Source organism: Bos taurus, chromosome 7 (genome assembly GCF_002263795.3).
Source record: "Bos taurus isolate L1 Dominette 01449 registration number 42190680 breed Hereford chromosome 7, ARS-UCD2.0, whole genome shotgun sequence".
In the NCBI taxonomy this organism is placed as follows: Eukaryota; Metazoa; Chordata; class Mammalia; order Artiodactyla; family Bovidae; genus Bos; species Bos taurus.
Genome location: NC_037334.1, coordinates 41,990,856 through 42,010,048, shown reverse-complemented (window position 1 = coordinate 42,010,048; position 19,193 = coordinate 41,990,856). Strand labels below are relative to the sequence as shown.

Genomic DNA, 19,193 nt, shown 5'->3' with positions numbered 1-19,193 from the left:
GGAGAAAGGGAAAGATATACCCGTCTGAATACAGAGCTCCAGGGAATATCAAGGAGAAATAAGAAAGCTTTATTAAGTGAACAATGCAAAGAAGTAGAGAAAAAAAATAGAATGGGAAAGTCTAGAGATCTCTTCAAGAAAATTGGAGATAGTGAGGGAAAATTTTGTGCAAGGATAGGCACAATAAAGGGCAAAAATTATAAGGACCTAGTGAGCAGAAGAGATTAAGAATACACAGAAAAACTACACAAAAAAGGTCTTCATGACCCAGATAGCCACGATGGTGTGGCCACTCAGCCAGAGCCAGACATCCTAGAATGTGAAGTTAAGTGGGCCTTAGAAAGCATTACTACATACAAAGTTAGTGAAAGTGATGGAATTCCTCTGGAGCTATTTCTAATCCTAAAAGACCATGCTGTTAAAGTGCTACACTGAATATAGCAGCAAATTTGTAAAATGCAGCAGTGGCCACCACAGGACTGGAAAAGGTCAGTTTTCATCCCAATCCCAAAGAAGGGCAATGCTAAAGAATGTTCAAACTATCTTAAAATTGCACCTCACACATGCTAGCGAGGTGTTGCTCGAAATCCTTCAAACTAGGCTTCAGCAGTTTGAGAACCAGCAACCTCCAGATACACAAGCTGGGTGTAGAAAAGGCAGAGGAACCAGAGATTAAATTGCCAACATTCTCTAGATCATAGAGAAAGCAAGGGAATTCCAGGAAAACATCTACTTCTGCTTCACTGACAACAATAAAGCCTTTGACTGTGTGGACCACAACAAACTGTGGAAAATTCTTAAAAAGATATGACTACCAGACCACCTCATATTTCTCCTGTGAAACCTGTAGTCAAGTCAAGAAGCAACGGCTAGAATCGGACATGCAACAATTAACTGGTTCAAAATTGGGAAAGGAGTATGTCAAGACTGTATAATTTAACCCTGCTTATTTAATTTGTATGCAGAGTACATCATGTGAAATGTCAGGTTGAATGAGTTACAAACTAGAATCACAATTTCCAGGAAAAATATCAACAATCTCAGGCATGCAGATGATACTATCTTAATGGCAGAACATGAAGAGGAATTAAAGTGCCTCTTGATGAAGGTGAAAGAGGAGAGTGAAAAATCTCATTTAAAACTCAGTACTCAAGAAACTAAGTTCATGGCATCTTTTTCCATCACTTTGTGCCAAATAACAAGAGAAAAAATGAAAACAGTGACCCATTTTATTTTCTTGTGCTTCAAAATCACTACAGATGGTGACTGCAACCATGAAATTAAAAGATGTTTGCTCCTTGGAAGAAAAGCTATGACAAACTCAGACAGTGTATTAAATAGCAGAGACATCACTTTGCCAACAAAGGTTCATGTGGTGAAAGCTATGGTTTTCTAGCAGTCATGTATGGATATGAGAAAAGTGAAAATGAAAGTCGATCGGTTGTGTCTGACTTTTTATGACTCCATGGACTATACAGTCTGTGGAATTCTCCAGGCCAGAATACTGGAGTGTGTAGTCTTTTCCTTCTCCAGGGGATCTTCCCAACCCAGGGATCAAACTCAGGTCTCCTGCATTTTTTACCAGCTGAACCACAAGGGAAACCCAAGAACACTGGAGTGGGTAGCCTACCCTTCTCCAGAGGATCTTCCCGACCCAGAAATCGAACCAGTGTCTCCTGCATTGCAGGCAGATTCTTTACCAACTGAGCTATCAGAAAAGGCCATGGATATGAATTGGATCATAAAGAAGATTGAGCCCGAAGAATTGATATTTTCAAACTGTGGCACTTGAGAAGATTCTTGAGAGTCTCTTGGATTGCAAGAATATCAAACCAGTGAATCCTAAAGGAAATCAACCCTGAATATTCATTGGAGGGAGTGATGCTGAAGCTAAAGCTCCAATACTTTGGCCACCTGATGCAAAGAGCTGACTCATTGGGAAAGACCTTGATTCTGGGAAAGATTGAGGGCAAGAGGTAAAGGGAGTGACAGGATGAGATGGTTGGTAGCATTGCCAACTCAATGGATTTGAGTTTGAACACACTCCAGGAGATAGTGAAGGACAAGGAATCCTGATGTGCTGCAGTCCACGGGGTCACAAAGAATCAGACATGACTTAGCAGCTGAATAGTAGTAACAAAACACCATTCAATTCTCATTCTCACTCACCTCATCTTCCCATCTCAATGTTAAACTTCCCAGTTGATTTCCACTGATTTAACATTTCACAAAGAATAATCTCATTGTTTGGTTGATATTTGTAAAACTGGATCACAGAAGGTCAAGAAATTAGTCTATAAAGTAAGGCAGGAAAGGAGGAGCCATTGGAACATTTTCCTCTCCTCCTTGGTAAACTGTCTGACCTTTGTGCTCTTCTTTTTCTGTGTCCTTGAACAATCCCCTCCCTCCCTCCAGTTGTTTATACTCATCTGAAATTAACATCTGGTCACCATTCAACACTGAATTCCAGGGGCTGCTCTCAACCTTTTATTTTACCCAACTTACATGTCACAGATAGAACTGATATCTCTTTATGAGCTGTGCCCATTCTTCATGAACATCAAGACACAGCAAATACTTTATAGCACCCATTTGTGTGTGAAACTACAGCTACAGATCCAGATCCCTTGGGAACAGCAGCCATGTAGTAGTCAGATTTTACTCTCATTTAGCTTTTATTTTGGATTATAGTATAGTATAGGAAATATTAATTGAATAATTGAATAAATAAATGAGTTTGAAATTTGATATCCTGCCTCTTTTTGTGTAATAAATTACATACTTCAAAACTTGGTTCAGATGCCACCCCATGGAGGAATCTTCTCTAAATCTTTCTGCCACTTTGAATTTATATATTTCCCTCTGTCCTTTGTGCAGTTCTGCATTCTAAACCTACTACTTGCAGAGAACAATTAACCTCCACTAAATGCCTTCAGAATTCACCCACGTGGAACAAAGAAGGCCATATAAAGTTGGGCAGAGACAGGATTATCTCAGTAATAATTAACCACATTAAAATGAGCATGTTTTCTTAGGTATTATGCCATTTACATTGCCACAAAGCAGAAGACAAATTCAATAAAGGAGTGAGGATTGATACTTTAACTGTTTATGTTGAGTAAGTGTTTATTTATAGAAAAGTAGCACAAATAAGAATAGTACAAACCACATACCCTTTCCTCAGAATCCCCAGTTGTTAATATTCTATAGGTTTTGCTTCATTATCCCCCATTTAATCAATTTCATAGCATCTTGTAACTTTTTTCCTTTAAACATTGTTATTATGGGTTTCCAAAGAATATATATATTCATCTACAAAGTCATAGTGCAGTTATCAGCTTCAGTAAATAACATTGATACAGTATAATTGTATAATGCATTTTGAGTGGAGAAGGATTGGAGAATTTGAGAGTTTTCTCATTCAAGGAAGGACTTCTCTAAAAAGGTGTGAAAATGAGATATCATAGTATAAAATTCTAAGCGGTGCTGTTGGCATAAGAATCTAAACTTATGAAATGTAAAGAGAAGGCAAAACAAATTAATACAAAGTTTCTTACTTTATAGTTTCTTGAAAAACAATTCCCATGTTTAACATTTTCTTCAGAGCCCCCGTAACATCCTTATTCCTTAGACTATAGATTAAAGGGTTTAGTACAGGAGTGAGTATGGTGTAAAAGACAGATACCATCATGTCCTTCTCAGGTGTGTGGTAGGAGTTGGGAAGCATATATGTGTATATGGCAGCCCCATAAAAGAGGATGACCACAGTCATGTGGGAGGAACAAGTTGCAAATGCCTTCTTCCGACCCTCTGCTGAGTTCATCCTGTGAATGGTGAGGAGGATAAAGTAATAAGAGCCTGAAATGATTGTCACAGGAATGAGGAGCATGAGGACACAACACAGGTACATGAAAATCTCATAGAGGGAGGTGTCTGAGCAGGAAAGCTTTAATACAGCAGGAACTTCACAGAAGAAATGATGGATCTCCTGGGATCTGCAGAAGGGGAAGGTCATGGTGATGGGAGTAAACAAGAAGCCATCCACTGAGCCCAGAAACCAGCAGCCAGATGCCAGGAAGAGACACACCCTGTGGTTCATGAGGACAGGGTAATGGAGAGGATGGCAAATGGCCATGTAGCGATCATAGGCCATGGAGGCTAGAAGGAAAAATTCTGAACCTGCTAGTGTCACATAGAGGAACATTTGAATCCCACATTCAGGAACTGAGATCTTATTTACACCTGTGATCTGGTCCGTGAGCATCTTGGGTACAGTAACAGAAATGTACATCATGTCCATGAAAGACAGCTGACTGATGAAAAAGTACATGGGGGTGTGGAGGTGAGCATCAGAATATATCAAAAACATCAGAATGATATTTCCAGACAAGGCCATCAGGAAAATCACAGAAATGACCAAACAAAGGAGAGCAGGGTGTTGTGATTGACTGAAGATTCCCACCAGGGTGAAATCTAATCTTTCAGTGTAGCTGGTCATCCAGGTGTTATTGTCCATGAGGTTTCACCTAGACCACCAAGGAGAACTTTGAAGTTAATGAATTACTTATAGGAATCTACCAACTGAAAGGAGTGTTTACGGAGAGTGTGCTCATATGTATATATGTGTATGTGAGTGTGTATGTGTATGTGTGAACCACTCAATTGTGCTAACAAGAGGAAATTCTATGACTCTATAGATATGGAGTTTTAAAAGTATCTGTAATTTTACAGATTACTAGAAAACTAGTATTTCACAACTGTGGGTCTAAAAAATTGCTAACTTACAGCTATGTTGCTGCAGTTGAAGTTTATGACATCTGATGATGTAATGTCCTTCATGGACAAGAATAGAAATTTATGTAGTGTCTGGCCTATGCAAACACAAAAAGTAAATTACTTTTTTAAAAAAAGATATCACACTCTTCTAAAATGCTTTTATAGAACTTGGAATTTTATTATCCCCAGTTTAAGGATCCAACTGGGAGTTTTAAAACTCTTGGAGGTGTATTACATGTAAGAAAGGTTTATAATAGCCAGGACATGGAAGCAACCTAGATGTCCATCAGCAGATGAATGGATAAGAAAGCTGTGGTACATATATACAATGGAGTATTACTCAGCCATTAAAAAGAATACATTTGAATCAGTTCTAATGCTGCTGCGTCACTTCAGTCGTGTCCGACTCTGTGCGACCCCATAGACGGCAGCCCACCAGGCTCCCCCGTCCCTGGGATTCTCCAGGCAAGAACACTGGAGTGGGTTGCCATTGCCTTCTCCCAGTTCTTCTCCATTCATGAAAGTGAAAAGTGAAAGTGAAGTCACTCAGTCGTGTCTGACTCTTTGCAACCCCACAGATTGCAGCCCACCAGGCTCTTCAACCCATGGGATTTTCCAGGCAAGAGTACTGGAGTAGGGTGCCATTGCCTTCTCCCAGTTCTAATGAGGTGGATGAAACTGGAGCCTGTTATACAGAGTGAAGTAAGCCAGAAAGAAAAACACCAATACAGTATACTAATGCATATATATGGAATTTAGAAAGATGGTAACAATAACCCTGTATATGAGACAGCAAGAGAGACACTGATGTATAGAACAGTCTTTTGGATTCCTCCAGAGAGGGAGAGGGTGGGATGATTTGGGAGAATGGCATTAAAACATGTATAATATCATTATGAAACGAGTCGCCAGTCCAGGTTTGATGCATGATACTGGTTGCTTGGGGCTGGTGCACTGGGACGACCCAGAGGGATGGTACAGGGGGAGGAAGGAGGGAGGAGGGTTCAGGATGGGGAACACGTGTATACCTGTGGCGGATTCATGTTGATATATGGCAAAACCAATACAATACTGTAAAGTTAAAAAAAAGTTACTGAAATATAATTTAAGGAAAATCGGTACAAAACATTTGAATCTCTTTTGTCTACAGGACTGGGTGATACTGTGAGGCACTGTGGTTATGTGGAGTGTACATATACATATAATTATGTATATATTTAAATTTTAAACAAATATATCTATGTGGTGTGTGATAATTCTATATAAATATAAATAAATATGGATAAATGTATAATATGTTTTTTAAATGGTATCCTGTTTAAGCAGAGCTTTATCTAGAAATCCATTTTATTTCTGTCTGGTACATGTGTTTCCAAGTTGAAAATTCATCTGCTTTAAAGGGTTACTGACATCTATCAGACTAAATTTTGGTTATTTCCCCAAATGTTATCTGCTTTCATACGCATCAATTAATTATTCTTGGAAACTGAGATGAAGAAAGGAAAACTGAACAACACTGTGATATTTCTGACACTAATTCATTGTTTCTTCTTCTATCTTGCTGCTTATAGCCAGCCTTGTACTAGTCACTGAACATGAACCAAAGGCAAATTAAACTTGATTAGATTTAAGGAAATCACATTCGTCTATTCAGGGGAAATACTATATAAATGTGATTTAAAGTATACAAAATAAATAAAAAGAAAAATAGACAAAGAAAAATAGACAAAAAATACAATCTGACCTTTCTTAGGGAATAAGGAGTAGCTTCTTATTCTACTTTTTTCTCTTATAAAGATTAAACCTTTAAATTTCTCAATTTCAGACATGTAAAATGTTAAATTGCAAAAGATATTGCCAATGAGAATGAAATATTGGCTCCTCTTTCTGGGAAGAGTTTAGAGCATGTTATGATGCAGGGATATTTCAGGAATCATGTTCAAGTTTCAGATATACTTTGTAATAATTCTCAAGGCTAATTATAATATTCAACTCATTATCAGTTCTGAGTTCCAGAGTACTAAAAGAAGTAGATAACACTACAAAAGATTTCTTGATTTCTTGATATCATTATAAATGTCTAGCAAACCTAGGATGCATTTCATTAAAAATATAACTTTTATGTTAAATTCTACCTTCAGTGGCAGAAGAAATCTGGCTCTGAGCAAAATTGAAAAACAGTTAAATAAATTTCAAAACAATGCATACTGATCAAGTTTATACTTGTGATTAAAGGAAATCAAGGACTGGAGAAGTGATCAATACATGTGAAGACCTTGAAGCTATTTACTAAGCAGATGGAGGGAGACCAAGGAGGGTACTTGCTGGGCTCTGGACAAATCCCTGCTGCACTTTGGTAAATGGAGCGGTCACTGCTATTAAACCACACTAACAACCCACCCAAGACACCAGACAGTGTTTCCTTCTCTGTCTGTATAGCAACTTTGCCCCTTATTCATTCTCAAATTATCTAATCTAATTCCTTGAACTTCATGTAAACAGTTTTGTGCATATTTAAATTGGGAAATTATTGCCAGTAGTGGTAGGATAATATACAACCTTTATATGAAGCTGACAGCATTCCAGAAATTGTTCCAACTCTACTACATTTGATCTTTCCTGAGAGCCTGTGAGCCTACTTACTCATTTTACTTTCTCCTTTTAAAAGTTAAAAAGATCAGGTTTCAGGGTATCTGCTTAAACACTACACAACTAAGTTGAGTGAGAATCCTTATCTTAGCTCAAGAGTTGAACCCACAGACTTTAATTCTGCCTCTTGTCTCTTGGGGACATAGTCTTTCCTCTATAGCAGACAATTTGGGTGGTGGGTCAGCCATTGCCAGTTTCATTAGGAAAGTGTAAATATGACTGAGACATTTATTTGCAGTGTTTTCTAACCCCCAGAAAACATCCCTATTCAAAGTAAAATGAGTAGCTCTTACTTTGTAAAATTTTAGGGTCAGAAAAAAAAAAAGTATATTTAATAACATAGGAAGAATATATATTACTTTCTCTACAAATAATTGAAAAACAAAGAGCCACTCTCTAACATATTGCAGTAAATGCATGCTACATAAAGAGATTCAAAAAGATAAAGCACCTTTTCTTTCCTCTTTAAAAATAGCTAGCTAAAAATAGGAAAAAAAATATCTTTAAGAACTAATAGAATGTATCAGAAACAGAACACATCAAGAAAAATCATTACCTTTGGCTCTTGCAGTTCTGTCTGCTTGTCTGGTTGAACCCAGCATTAAGTGATGTTGGTAGTTTCATCCAGATGAGATAATGTAGTATTTTAGGTTAGGTGTACGAAGAGAAGTAGAGGAATGACATCACCCCTGGTTATGCTATGCCCATTTAGGAAGTGGTTGAAAGTTATCTGTTGATAAATACCTCTGAGACTATAAAAAGGAATGCAATTAAGAAATCTAAAGAAGCTAATAGGTCTCCGCATTGCACTTTTCTGAGTCTTTTTCCTCATCTATTTTTATAAACACCTTAAAATTTTTTTCAATCTTAATATTTATTAACATTTTAACCAGTATTAACAATAATCACAAATTTCAACATCACCAATAAATTATTTAGATATGGAAGTATACAAGTTAGTTTCTAAGTAAACTTTTCATTAAAATGTATTTTCATATATGTGTAAATTACATTTTTCCTCATTTAAATTCAAGCAAAATTTGTGAAAAAAATACTTTTCATTTTTTGATTGAAGGATAATTGCTTTACAATATTGTGGTGGATTTTGCCAAATATCAACATGAATCAGCCACTGGTACATATATGTTCCCTCCCTCTTGAATCTCCCTCCCACCTCCCAGTCCATTCCACCTCTCTAGATAGTCACAGAGCCCTGGCTTGAGTTCCCTGAGTCATCTACCAAATTCTCACTGGCTATCTATTTTACTAGGGTAGTGTATAGGTATGCATGCTACTCTTCCATTCACCCCACCCTCTCCTTCCCACCCCCCACCCCCAGATCCATAAGTCTGTTCTCTATGTCTGCAGCTCCATTGCTGCCCTGCAAATAGGTTCATCAGTACACTCCTTCTAGATTCCATATATCAATTCAGTTCAGTTCAGTCGCTCAGTCGTGTCCGACTCTTTGCAACCCCATGAATTGTTGCATGTCAGGCCTCCCTGTCCATCACCAGCTCCCAGAGTTCACTTAAACTCACGTCCATCGAGTTGGTGATGCCATCCAGCCATCTCATCCTCTGTTGTCCCCTTCTCCTCTCGCCCCCAATCCCTCCCAGCATCAGGGTCTTTTCCAATGAGTCAACCCTTTGCATGTGGTGGTCAAAGTATTGGAGTTTCAGCTTTAGCATCAGTCCTTCCAAAGAACACCCAGGACTGATCTCCTTTAGGATGGACTGGTTGGACCTCCTTGCAGTCCAAGGGACTCTCAAGAGTCTTCTTCAACACCACAGTTCAAAAGCATTAATTCTTCAGCGCTCAGCCTTCTTCACAGTCCAACTCTCACATCCACACGTGACCACTGGAAAAACCATACCCTTGACTAGACGGACCTTTGTTGGCAAAGTAATATCTCTGCTTTTGAATATGCTATCTAGGTTGGTCATAGCTTTCCTTCCAAGGAGTAAGTGTCTTTTAATTTCCTGTCTGAAATCACCATCTGCAGTGATTCCATTATATGTGTTAATATATGATATTTGTCTTTCACTTTATGACTTACTTCACTCTGTATAATAGGCTCTAGGTTCATCTACCTTATTAGCACTGCCTCAAATGCATTCTTTTTATGGTTGAATAATATTCCATTGTGTATATGTACCACAGATTCCTTATCCAATCATCTGTCAAAGGATATCTAGGTTACTTACATGTCCTGTGTGTGTTAATCTCTCAGTCATGTCCAACTCTTTGTGACCCCATGGACTGTGGCCTGCCAGGCTTTTCTGTCCATGGGATTCTCCAGGCAAGAATACTAGAGTGGGTTGCCATTCCCTTCTCCAGAGGAACTTCCCAACCCAGGGATCAAACCCTGGTCACCTGCATCACAGGCAGGTTCTTTACTGTTTGAGCTACAGGGAAGTCCTGTTTACATGTCCTAGCTATTGTAAATATTACTATAATGAACATTGGGGTACATGTGTATTTTTCAATTGTGGTTTTCTCAGGGTATATGCCCAGTAGTGGGGTTGTTGGGTCGTATGGTAGTTTTATTCCTAGTTTTTTAAGGAATCTTCATAATGTCTCCCAAAGTAGCTGTATCAATTTACATTCCCACCAACAGTGTAAGATGGTTTCCTTTATTCCATAGCCTCTCCAACATGTAGTGTATGTAGAAAATCCCCAGCATGTAGATTTTCTGATGATGGCCATTCTGACCAGGGGACTTCCCTGGTGGCTTAGCTGGTAAAGAATCCACCTGAAATGCAGGAGACCTGGATTTTATCCCTGGGTTGGGAAGATCCCCTCAGAAAGGGAAAGGCTACCCCCTCCAGTATTCTGGACTGGAGAATTCCATGGACTATAGTCCTTGGGGTCACAAAGAGTCGGACATGACTGACTGACTTTCACTTCACATTCTGACAGGTGTGAGGTGATATTTCATTGTAGTTTTGATTAGCACTTCTCTAATAATGAGCAACGTTGAACATCTTTTCATGTGTTTATTAGCCATCTGTAAGTCTTTTTTGGAGTAATGTCTGTTTAGGTCTTTTGCCCACTTTTTGATTGTGCTGTTTGTTTCTCTGGTATTGAGGTTGTATAAGCTGTTGTATCTTTTGGAAATTAATCCTTTGTCAGTTGTTTCATTTGTTATTATTTTCTTCCATTCTGAGGGTTGTCATTTCACTTTGTTTAGAGTTTCCACAAAAGCTTTTAAGTTTAATTAGGCCCCACATTTTTTATTTTTGTTTTTATTTCCATTATTCTAGGAGGTGGGTCATAGGGGATCTTGCTTTGATTTATGTCATTGAGAGTTCTGCCTGTGTTTTACATTAAGAGTTTTATAGCTTCTTGTCTTACATTTAGATCTTTAATCAATTTTGATTTTATCTTTGTGTATGGTGTTAGGAAGTGTTCTACTTTCATTCTTTTTCAGGTAACTGTCCAGTTTTCCCAGCGCCGCTTATTGAAGAGGCTATATAGATACACATTTTGAAACTCACAGTTCAACTGATTTGTTAAAACAGTAGCACTACTTAGTACTATAGTCAAAACTGAGAGCAGATCCTTCACATTATTGTCTTGGTCACTCGGTTAGATTACTGAATGCACACTTTCTTTTGTTCCTCATGTGGTATCAATGTTAGTTTAATGTTATATTTATTTTTTCAATGTTTCCAATTTCTTTTTAATTAAAAAATAGTTTCTAGCTTTAATCAAAATGTAATTTACATATTGCATCATGTAAGTTTAAGATGTATATGATGCTATATATTTCAAAATTTTTTTTGTTCAGTTGCTCAGTCCTGTCCAAATCTTTGCAGCCTCAGGGACTTCAGCACACTAGGCTTCTCTGTTCTTCACCTTCTTCCAGAGTTTACTCAAACTCATGTCCATTGAGTAGGGGATGCCAACCAATCATCCCATCCTCTGTCATCCCTTTCTCCTTCTGTTTTCAATGTTTCCCAGCATCTGCATCTTCTCCAGTGTGTCGGCTCTTTGCATCAGGTGGCTAACGTATTAGAGCGTCAGCTTCAGCATCAGTCCTTCCAATGAATATTCAGGCTTGATTTCCTTTAGGATTTACTGATTTGATTTCTTACTGTCCAAGGAACTCTCAACAATCTTCTCCAGCACCACAGTTTGAAAGCATCAATTCTCCAGTGCTCAGCTTTCTTTATTGTGCAGCTCTCACATCTGTACATAATTACTAGAAAAACCATAGCTTTGACTATATGGACCATTGTAGGCAAAGTAATGTGTCTGCTTCTTAATACACTGTCTAGTTTTGTCATTGCTTTTCTCCCAAGGAGCAAGCATCTTTTAATTTCATGGCTGCAGTCACCATCTGCAGTGGTTTTAGAGCCTAAGAAAATAAATACTGTCACCATTTCCATTGTTTCCCTATCTATTTGCCATGAAGTAATGGGACTGGATGCCATGATCTTTGTTTTTTGAACGTTGAGTTTTAAGCCAGCTTTTGCACTGTCCTCTTTCACTTTCATCAGGAGACTCTTTAATTCCTCTTTGTTTTCTGCCATAAGGATGGTGTCATCTGCATATCTGAGGTTATTGGTATTTCTCCCCACAATCTTGATTCCAGCTTGTGATTCATCCAGCCCAGCATTTCACATAGTGTACTTTGCATGTAAGTTAAATAAGCAGGGTACAATATATAGCCTTGATGTACTCTTTTCCCAATTTTGAACTAGCCATTTATTCTATGTCTGGTTCTACCTGTTTCTAATTGACCTGCATACAGATTTCTCAGGAGACAAGTAAGATTGTCTGTCCCAACTCTAAGATTTTTCCACAGTTTGCTATGATCCACACAGTCAAAGGCTTTAACATAGTCAGTGAAGCAGCAGTAGATATTTTCCTGGAATTTCCTTGCTTTCTTTAAGATCCAGTGAAACTTGCCAATTTGGTATCTGGCTCCTCTGCCTTTTATAAATCCAACTTGTACATTTGAAAATTCTCAGTTCACATACTTCTTAAGCCCACCTTGAAGGATTTTTGAGCATAACTTTACTAGCACATGAAATGAACACAATTATACTTTCTTTGGTATTGGCCTTCTTTGGAACTGGAATGAAAGCTTTCCTTTTCTAGTCCTGTGAGCTTCCCTGGTGGTTCAAATGGTAAAGAATTTGCCTGCAGTGCAGGAGACCAGGGTTTGATACTCAGGTCAGGAAGATCTCATGGAGAATGGAATGGCTACCCACTTCAGTATTCTTGCCTGGAGAATCCCATGGACAGAGGAGCTGGTGTACTGTAGTCCATGGGTTCCAGAGTCTGATATGACTGAGCAACTAATACTTTTGAGTACAGCACTTTAACAGCATCATCTTTCAGAATTTTATACAGCTTGGCTGGAATTTCATCACTTCCACTAACTTTGTTCATAGTAATGCTTCCCGTGATGGCGCAGGAGCAAGGCGGCTGTGACGGTGCAGGAGTGTGGCCGAGAGGAGCTACCCCACGTTCAAGGTCAAGGGTGGTGGCTGCACTTTGCTGGAGCAGCCTGTGAAGAGCTCCTCCACGTCCAAGGTAAGAGAAACCCAAGTGAGAAGGTAGGCACTGAGACTGAAACCACAATCACAGACAACTAGCCAGTCTGATCACAAAGACGGCAGCTTGTCTAACTCAATGAAACTAAGCCATGCTGTGTGGGGCCACCCAAGACGGACAGGTCATGGTGGAGAGGTCTGACAGAATGTGGTCCACTGGAGAAGGGAATGGCAGACCACTTCAGTATTCCTGCCTTGAAAACCCCAATGAACAGTATGAAAAGGCAAAAAGGTAGGACACTGAAAGATGAACTCACAAGGTTGGAAGGTACCCAAGATGCTATTGGAGATCAGTGGAGAAATAATTCCAGAAAGAATGAAGGGATGGAGCCAAAGCAAAAACAATACCCTGTTGTGGATGGGACTGGTGATAGGAGCAAGGTTCGATGCTGTAAAGAGCAATATTGCATAGAAACATGGAATGTTAGGTCCATGAATTAAGGGAAATTGGAAGTGGTCAAACAGGAGACGGCAAGAGTGAACATTGACGTTCTAGGAATCAGCGAACTAAGATGGACTGGAATGGGTGAATTTAACTCAGATGACCATTATATTTACTACTGTGGTCAGGAATCCCTTAGAAGAAATGGAGTAGCCATCAAAGTCAACAGAAGAGTCTGAAATGCAGTACTTGGATACAATCTCAAAAACGACAGAATGATCTCTATTCATTTCCAAGGCAAACCATTCAATATCACAGTAATCCAAGTCTATGCCCTGACCAGTAATACTAAAGAAACTGAAGTTGAATGGTTCTATCAAGACCTACAAGACCTTCTAGAACTAACACCCCAAAAAGATGTCCTTTTCATTACAGGGGACTGGAATGCAAACGTAGGAAGTCAAGAAACACCTGGAGTAACAGGCAAATTTGATCTTGGAGTACATAATGAAGCAGGGCAAAGGCTAACAGAGTTCCACTAAGAGAATGCACTGTCACAGAAAACACCCTCTTCCAACAACACAAGAGAAAACTCTACATATGGACATCAAAAATAGTCAACACCAAAATCAGATTGATTATATTCTTTGCAGCCAAAGATGGAGAAGCTCTATATGGTCAGCAAAAACAAGACCGGGAGCTGACTGTGGCTCAGATCATGAACTCCTTATTGCCAAATTCAGACTGAAGTTGAAGAAAATGGGGAAAACCACTAGACCATTCAGGTATGACCTAAATCAAATCACTTATGATTATATAGTGGAAGTGAGAAATGGATTTAAGGGACTAGATCTGATAGAGAGAGTGCCTGATGAACTATGGATGGAGGTTTGTGACATTGTACAGGAGACAGGGAGCGAGACCATTCCCAAGAAAAAGAAGTCCAAACAATCAAAATGGCTGTCTGAGGAGGCCTTAGCTGAGAAAAGCTAAGAATAGCTGAGAAAAGAGAAGTGAAAAGCAAAGGAGAAAAGGAAAGATATACCCATTTGAATACAGAGTTCCAAAGAATAACAAGAAGAGAAAAGAAAGCCTTCTTCAGCGATCAAAGAAATAGAGGAAAGTAATAGAATGGGAAAGACTAGAGATCTCTTCAAGAAAATAAGAGATACCAAGGGAACATTTCATGCAAAGATGGGCTCAATAAAGGACAGAAATGGTAGGCAGCTAAAGAAGCAGGAAATATTAAGAAGAGGTGGCAAGAATACACAGAAGAATTGTACAAAAAAGATCTTCATGACCAAGATAATCACGATGGTGTGATTCCCTCACCTAAAGCCAGATATCCTGGAATGTGAAGTCAAGTGGGCCTTAGAAAGCATCATTATGAACAAAGCTAGTGGAGGTGATTCCAGTTAAGCTGTTTCCAGTTGAGCTCTTTCAAATCCTGAAAGATGATAATGTGAAAGTGTTGCAGTCAATATGTCAGCAAATTTGGAAAACTCAGCAGTGGCCACAGGACTGGAAAAGGTCAGTTTTCATTCCAATCCCAAAGAAAAGCAATGCCAAAGAATGCTCAAACTACTGCACAGTTGCACTCATTTCACATGCTAGTAAAGTAATGCTCAAAATTCTTCCAGTCAGGTTTCAACGGTACGTGAACTATGAAAACTTCCAGATGTTCAAGATGGATTTAGAAAAGGCAGAGGAACCAGAGATCAAACTGCCAACATTCTATGGATCATTAAAAAAGCAAGAGAATTCCAGAAAAAAAACCCATCTATTTCTGCTTTATTGACTATGCCAAAGACTTTGACTGTGTGGATCAAAACAAACTGTAGAAAATTCTTAAAGAGATGGGAATACCAGACCATTTGACCTGTCTGTTGAGAAATCTGTATGCGGGTCAGGAAGTGACACTTAGAACTGGACATGGAACAACACACTGGTTCCAAATTGGGAAAGGAGTGGGTCAAGGCTGTATATTATCATTCTGCTTATTTAACTTGTACACAGAGTACATCATGAGAAATGCTGGGCTGGATGAAACACAAGCTAGAATCAAGATTGCTGGGAGAAATATCAATAACTTCAGATAAGCAGATGACAGAAAGTGAAGAAGAACTAAAGAGCCTCTTGATGAAAGTAGAAGAGGAAAGTAAAAAAGTTGGCTTAAAACTCAACATTCAGAAAACTAAGATCATGGCATCTGGTCCCATCACTTCATGGCAAATAGATGGGGATACAGTGGAAACAGTGACAAACATCGAAGTCTGATGTCAAACACTGTTTGATGACAAACAGTGACATCACTGCAGATGGTGACTGCAGCCATGAAATTAAAAGACACTTGCTCCTTGAAGAAAAGTTGTGATCAACCTAGAGATCATATTAAAATGCAGAGACATTACTTTGCCAACAAAGGTCTGTCTAGTTAAAGCTATGGTCTTTCCAGGAGTCACCTATGGATGTAAGAGTTGGACTATAAGGACAGCTGAGTGCCAAAGAATTGATACTTTTGAACTGTGGTTTGGAGATGACTCTTGAGAATCCCTTGGACTGCAAGGAGATCCAACTAGTCCATCCTAAAGGAAATCAGTCATGAATATCCATTGAGGGACTGATGCTGAAGCTGAAACTCCAATACTTTGGCCACCTGATGTGAAGAAATAACTCAACGGAAAAGACCGTGATGCTGGGAAAGGTTTAAGGTAAAGGAGAAGGGGACGACAGATGATGAGGTTGTTGGATGGCATCACCGACTCAATGGACATGAGTTTGAGTAAACTCTGGGAGTTGGTGATGGACATGGAGGCCTGGCATGCTGCAGTCCATAGGGTGGCAAACAGTCGGGAACTGACTGACTGAACCAAACTATCTGAACTAGGTTTCTCATAGTTTTTCTTCCTAGGAGTAAGTATCTTTTCATTTCATGGGTACAGTCACCATCTGCAGTGATTTTGGACCCTGATATAATAGAGTTTTGCCAAGAAAATGCACTGGTCATAACAAACACCCCCTTCCAACAACACAAGAGAAGACTCTATACATGGACATCACCAGATGGTCAACACCAAAATCAGATTGATTATATTCTTTGCAGCCAAAGATGGAGAAGCTTTATACGGTCAGCAAAAACAAGACCGGGAGCTGACTGTGGCTCAGATCATGAACTCCTTATTGCCAAATTCAGACTGAAGTTGAAGAAAGTGGGGAAAACCACTAGACCATTCAGGTATGACCTAAATCAATTCCCTTATGATTATACAGTGGAAGTGAGAAATAGATTTAAGGGACTAGATCTGATAGAGTGCCTGATGAACTATGGAATGAGGTTCATGACATTGTACAGGAGACAGGGATCAAGACCATCCCCATGGAAAAGAAATGCAAAAAAGCAAAATGGCTGTCTGGGGAGGCCTTACAAATAGCTGTGAAAAGAAGAGAAGCAAAAGCAAAAGGAGAAAAGGAAAGATATAAGCATCTGAATGCAGAGTTCCAAAGAATAGCAAGAAGAGATAAGAAAGCCTTCTTCAGTGATCAATGCAAAGAAATAGAGGAAAACAACAGAATGGGAAAGACTAGAGATCTCTTCAAGAAAATCAGAGATACTAAAGGAACATTTCATGCAAAGATGGGCTCGATAAAGGACAGAAATGGTATGGACCTAACAGAAGCAGAAGATATTAAGAAGAGATGGCAAGAATACACAGAAGAACTGTACAAAAAAGATCTTCATGACCCAGATAATCACGATGGTGTGATCACTGACCTAGAGCCAGACATCCTGGAATGTGAAGTCAAGTGGGCCTTAGAAAGCATCACTATGAACAAAGCTAGTGGAGGTGATAGAATTCCAGTTAAGCTATTCCAAATCCTGAAAGATGATGCTGTGAAAGTGCTGCACTCAATATGCCAGCAAATTTGGAAAACTCAGCGGTGGCCATAGGACTGGAAAAGGTCAGTTTCATTCCAATCCCAAAGAAAGGCAATGCCAAAGAATGCTCAACTACCACACAATTGCACTCATCTCACACGCTAGTAAAGCAATGCTCAAAATTCTTCAAGCCAGACTTCAGCAATATGTGAACCGTGAACTTCCTGATGTTCAAGCTGGTTTTAGAAAAGGCAGAGGAACCAGAGATCAAATTGCCAACATCCACTGGATCATGGAAAAGGCAAGAGAGTCCCAGAAAAACATCTATTTCTGCTTTATTGACTATGCCAAAGCCTTTGACTGTGTGGATCACGATAAACTGTGGAAAATTCTGAAAGAGATGGGAATACCAGACCACCTGATCTACCTCTTGAGAAATTTGTATGCAGGTCAGGAAGCAACAGTTAGAACTGGACGTGGAACAACAGACTGGTTCCAAATAGGAAAAGGAGTTCGTCAAGGCTGTATATTGTCACCCTGTTTATTTAACTTCTATGCAGAGTACATCATGAAAAATGCCAGGCTGTATGAAGCACAATCTGGAATAAAGACTGCCAGGAGACATATCAATAATCTCAGATATGCAGATGACATCACCCTTATGGCAGAAAGCAAAGAGGAACTAAAGAGGTAGGTTTTTATTGAGGTAGGTTTTGTAACAATGAAAAATGAGAAAGAGAAATTAAGGAATTAATGCCATTCACCATTGCAACAAAAATAATAAAATATCTAGGAATAAACCTACCTAAGGAGACCAAAGAACTGTATACAGAAAATTATAAGACACTAATGAAACAAATCAAAGATCACATAAACAGATGGAAAGATAGTCTGTGTACCTAGTTTGGAAGAATCAATATTGTGAAAATTACTATACTACCAAATGCAATCTGGTAATTGCATTTGACTATACTACCAAATGCTATCCCTATCAAATTACCAATGGAATTTTTCAAAGAACTAGAACAAAAAATATACAATCAACATGGAAACACAAAAGACCCTGAATAGCCAAAGCATTCTTGAGAGAGAAGAATGGAGCTGGAGGAATCAACCTTCCTGACTTCAGACTGTACTACAAAGCTACAGTCATCTAGACAGTTTGTTACTGGTACAAAACCAGAAATATAGGCAAATGGAACAAGATAGCCCAGAGATGAGCCCACACACCTATGGATACCTTATTTTTGACAAAGGTTGCAAGAATATGCAATGGGGCAAAGATAGTCTCTTCAATAAGTGATGCTTGGAAAAGTGGACAGCTATGTGTAAAAGAATAAAATTAGAACACTTGCTTCCTAACACCATACACAAAGATAAACTCAAAATTGATTAAAGCCCTAAATGTAAGACCAGAAATTATAAAACACTTAGAGCAAAACATAGGCAGAGCAGTTGATGACATAAATCAAAGCAAGATCTTCTGTGATCCATCTCCTAGAGTAATGGAAATAAAATAAAAAATAAACAAATGAGACCTAGTTAAACTTAGACAACCCTAAGAATGGGAGAAAATAATAGCAAATGAAACAACTGAAAAAGGATTAATTTCAAAAATATACAAGCAGCTTATACAGTGCAATACCAGAAAAAGAAACAATGCAATCCAAAAGTGGGCCAAAGACCTAAACAGACATTTCTCCAAAGATATATAGATAGCTAACAAACACATGGAAAGATAGTCAACATCTCTCATAATTAGAGAAATGTAAATAAAAACTGCAGTGAGATAACACCTTATACCAGTCAGAATGGCCATCCATCAAGAAGTCTACAAACTGTAAATGCTGGAAATGGTGAAGAGAAAAGGGAACACTTTGGCTCTGTTGGTGCAAATGTAAATTTATACAGCCTCTTTGGAACACGGTATGGAGATTCCTTAAAA

General features: G+C 38.8%; 1 protein-coding gene across 1 annotated transcript; it reads right to left on the bottom strand.

Annotated features, from left to right (window-relative positions):
- Nucleotides 1–3,553: 3,553 nt before the first annotated feature.
- OR2T4 (olfactory receptor family 2 subfamily T member 4) lies at nucleotides 3,554–4,516 on the bottom strand. The gene has a single exon (NM_001390547.1). It carries the CDS (start codon nucleotides 4,514–4,516, stop codon nucleotides 3,554–3,556), a length of 963 nt encoding a protein of 320 aa, NP_001377476.1.
- Between the last annotated feature and the right edge of the window lie 14,677 nt (nucleotides 4,517–19,193).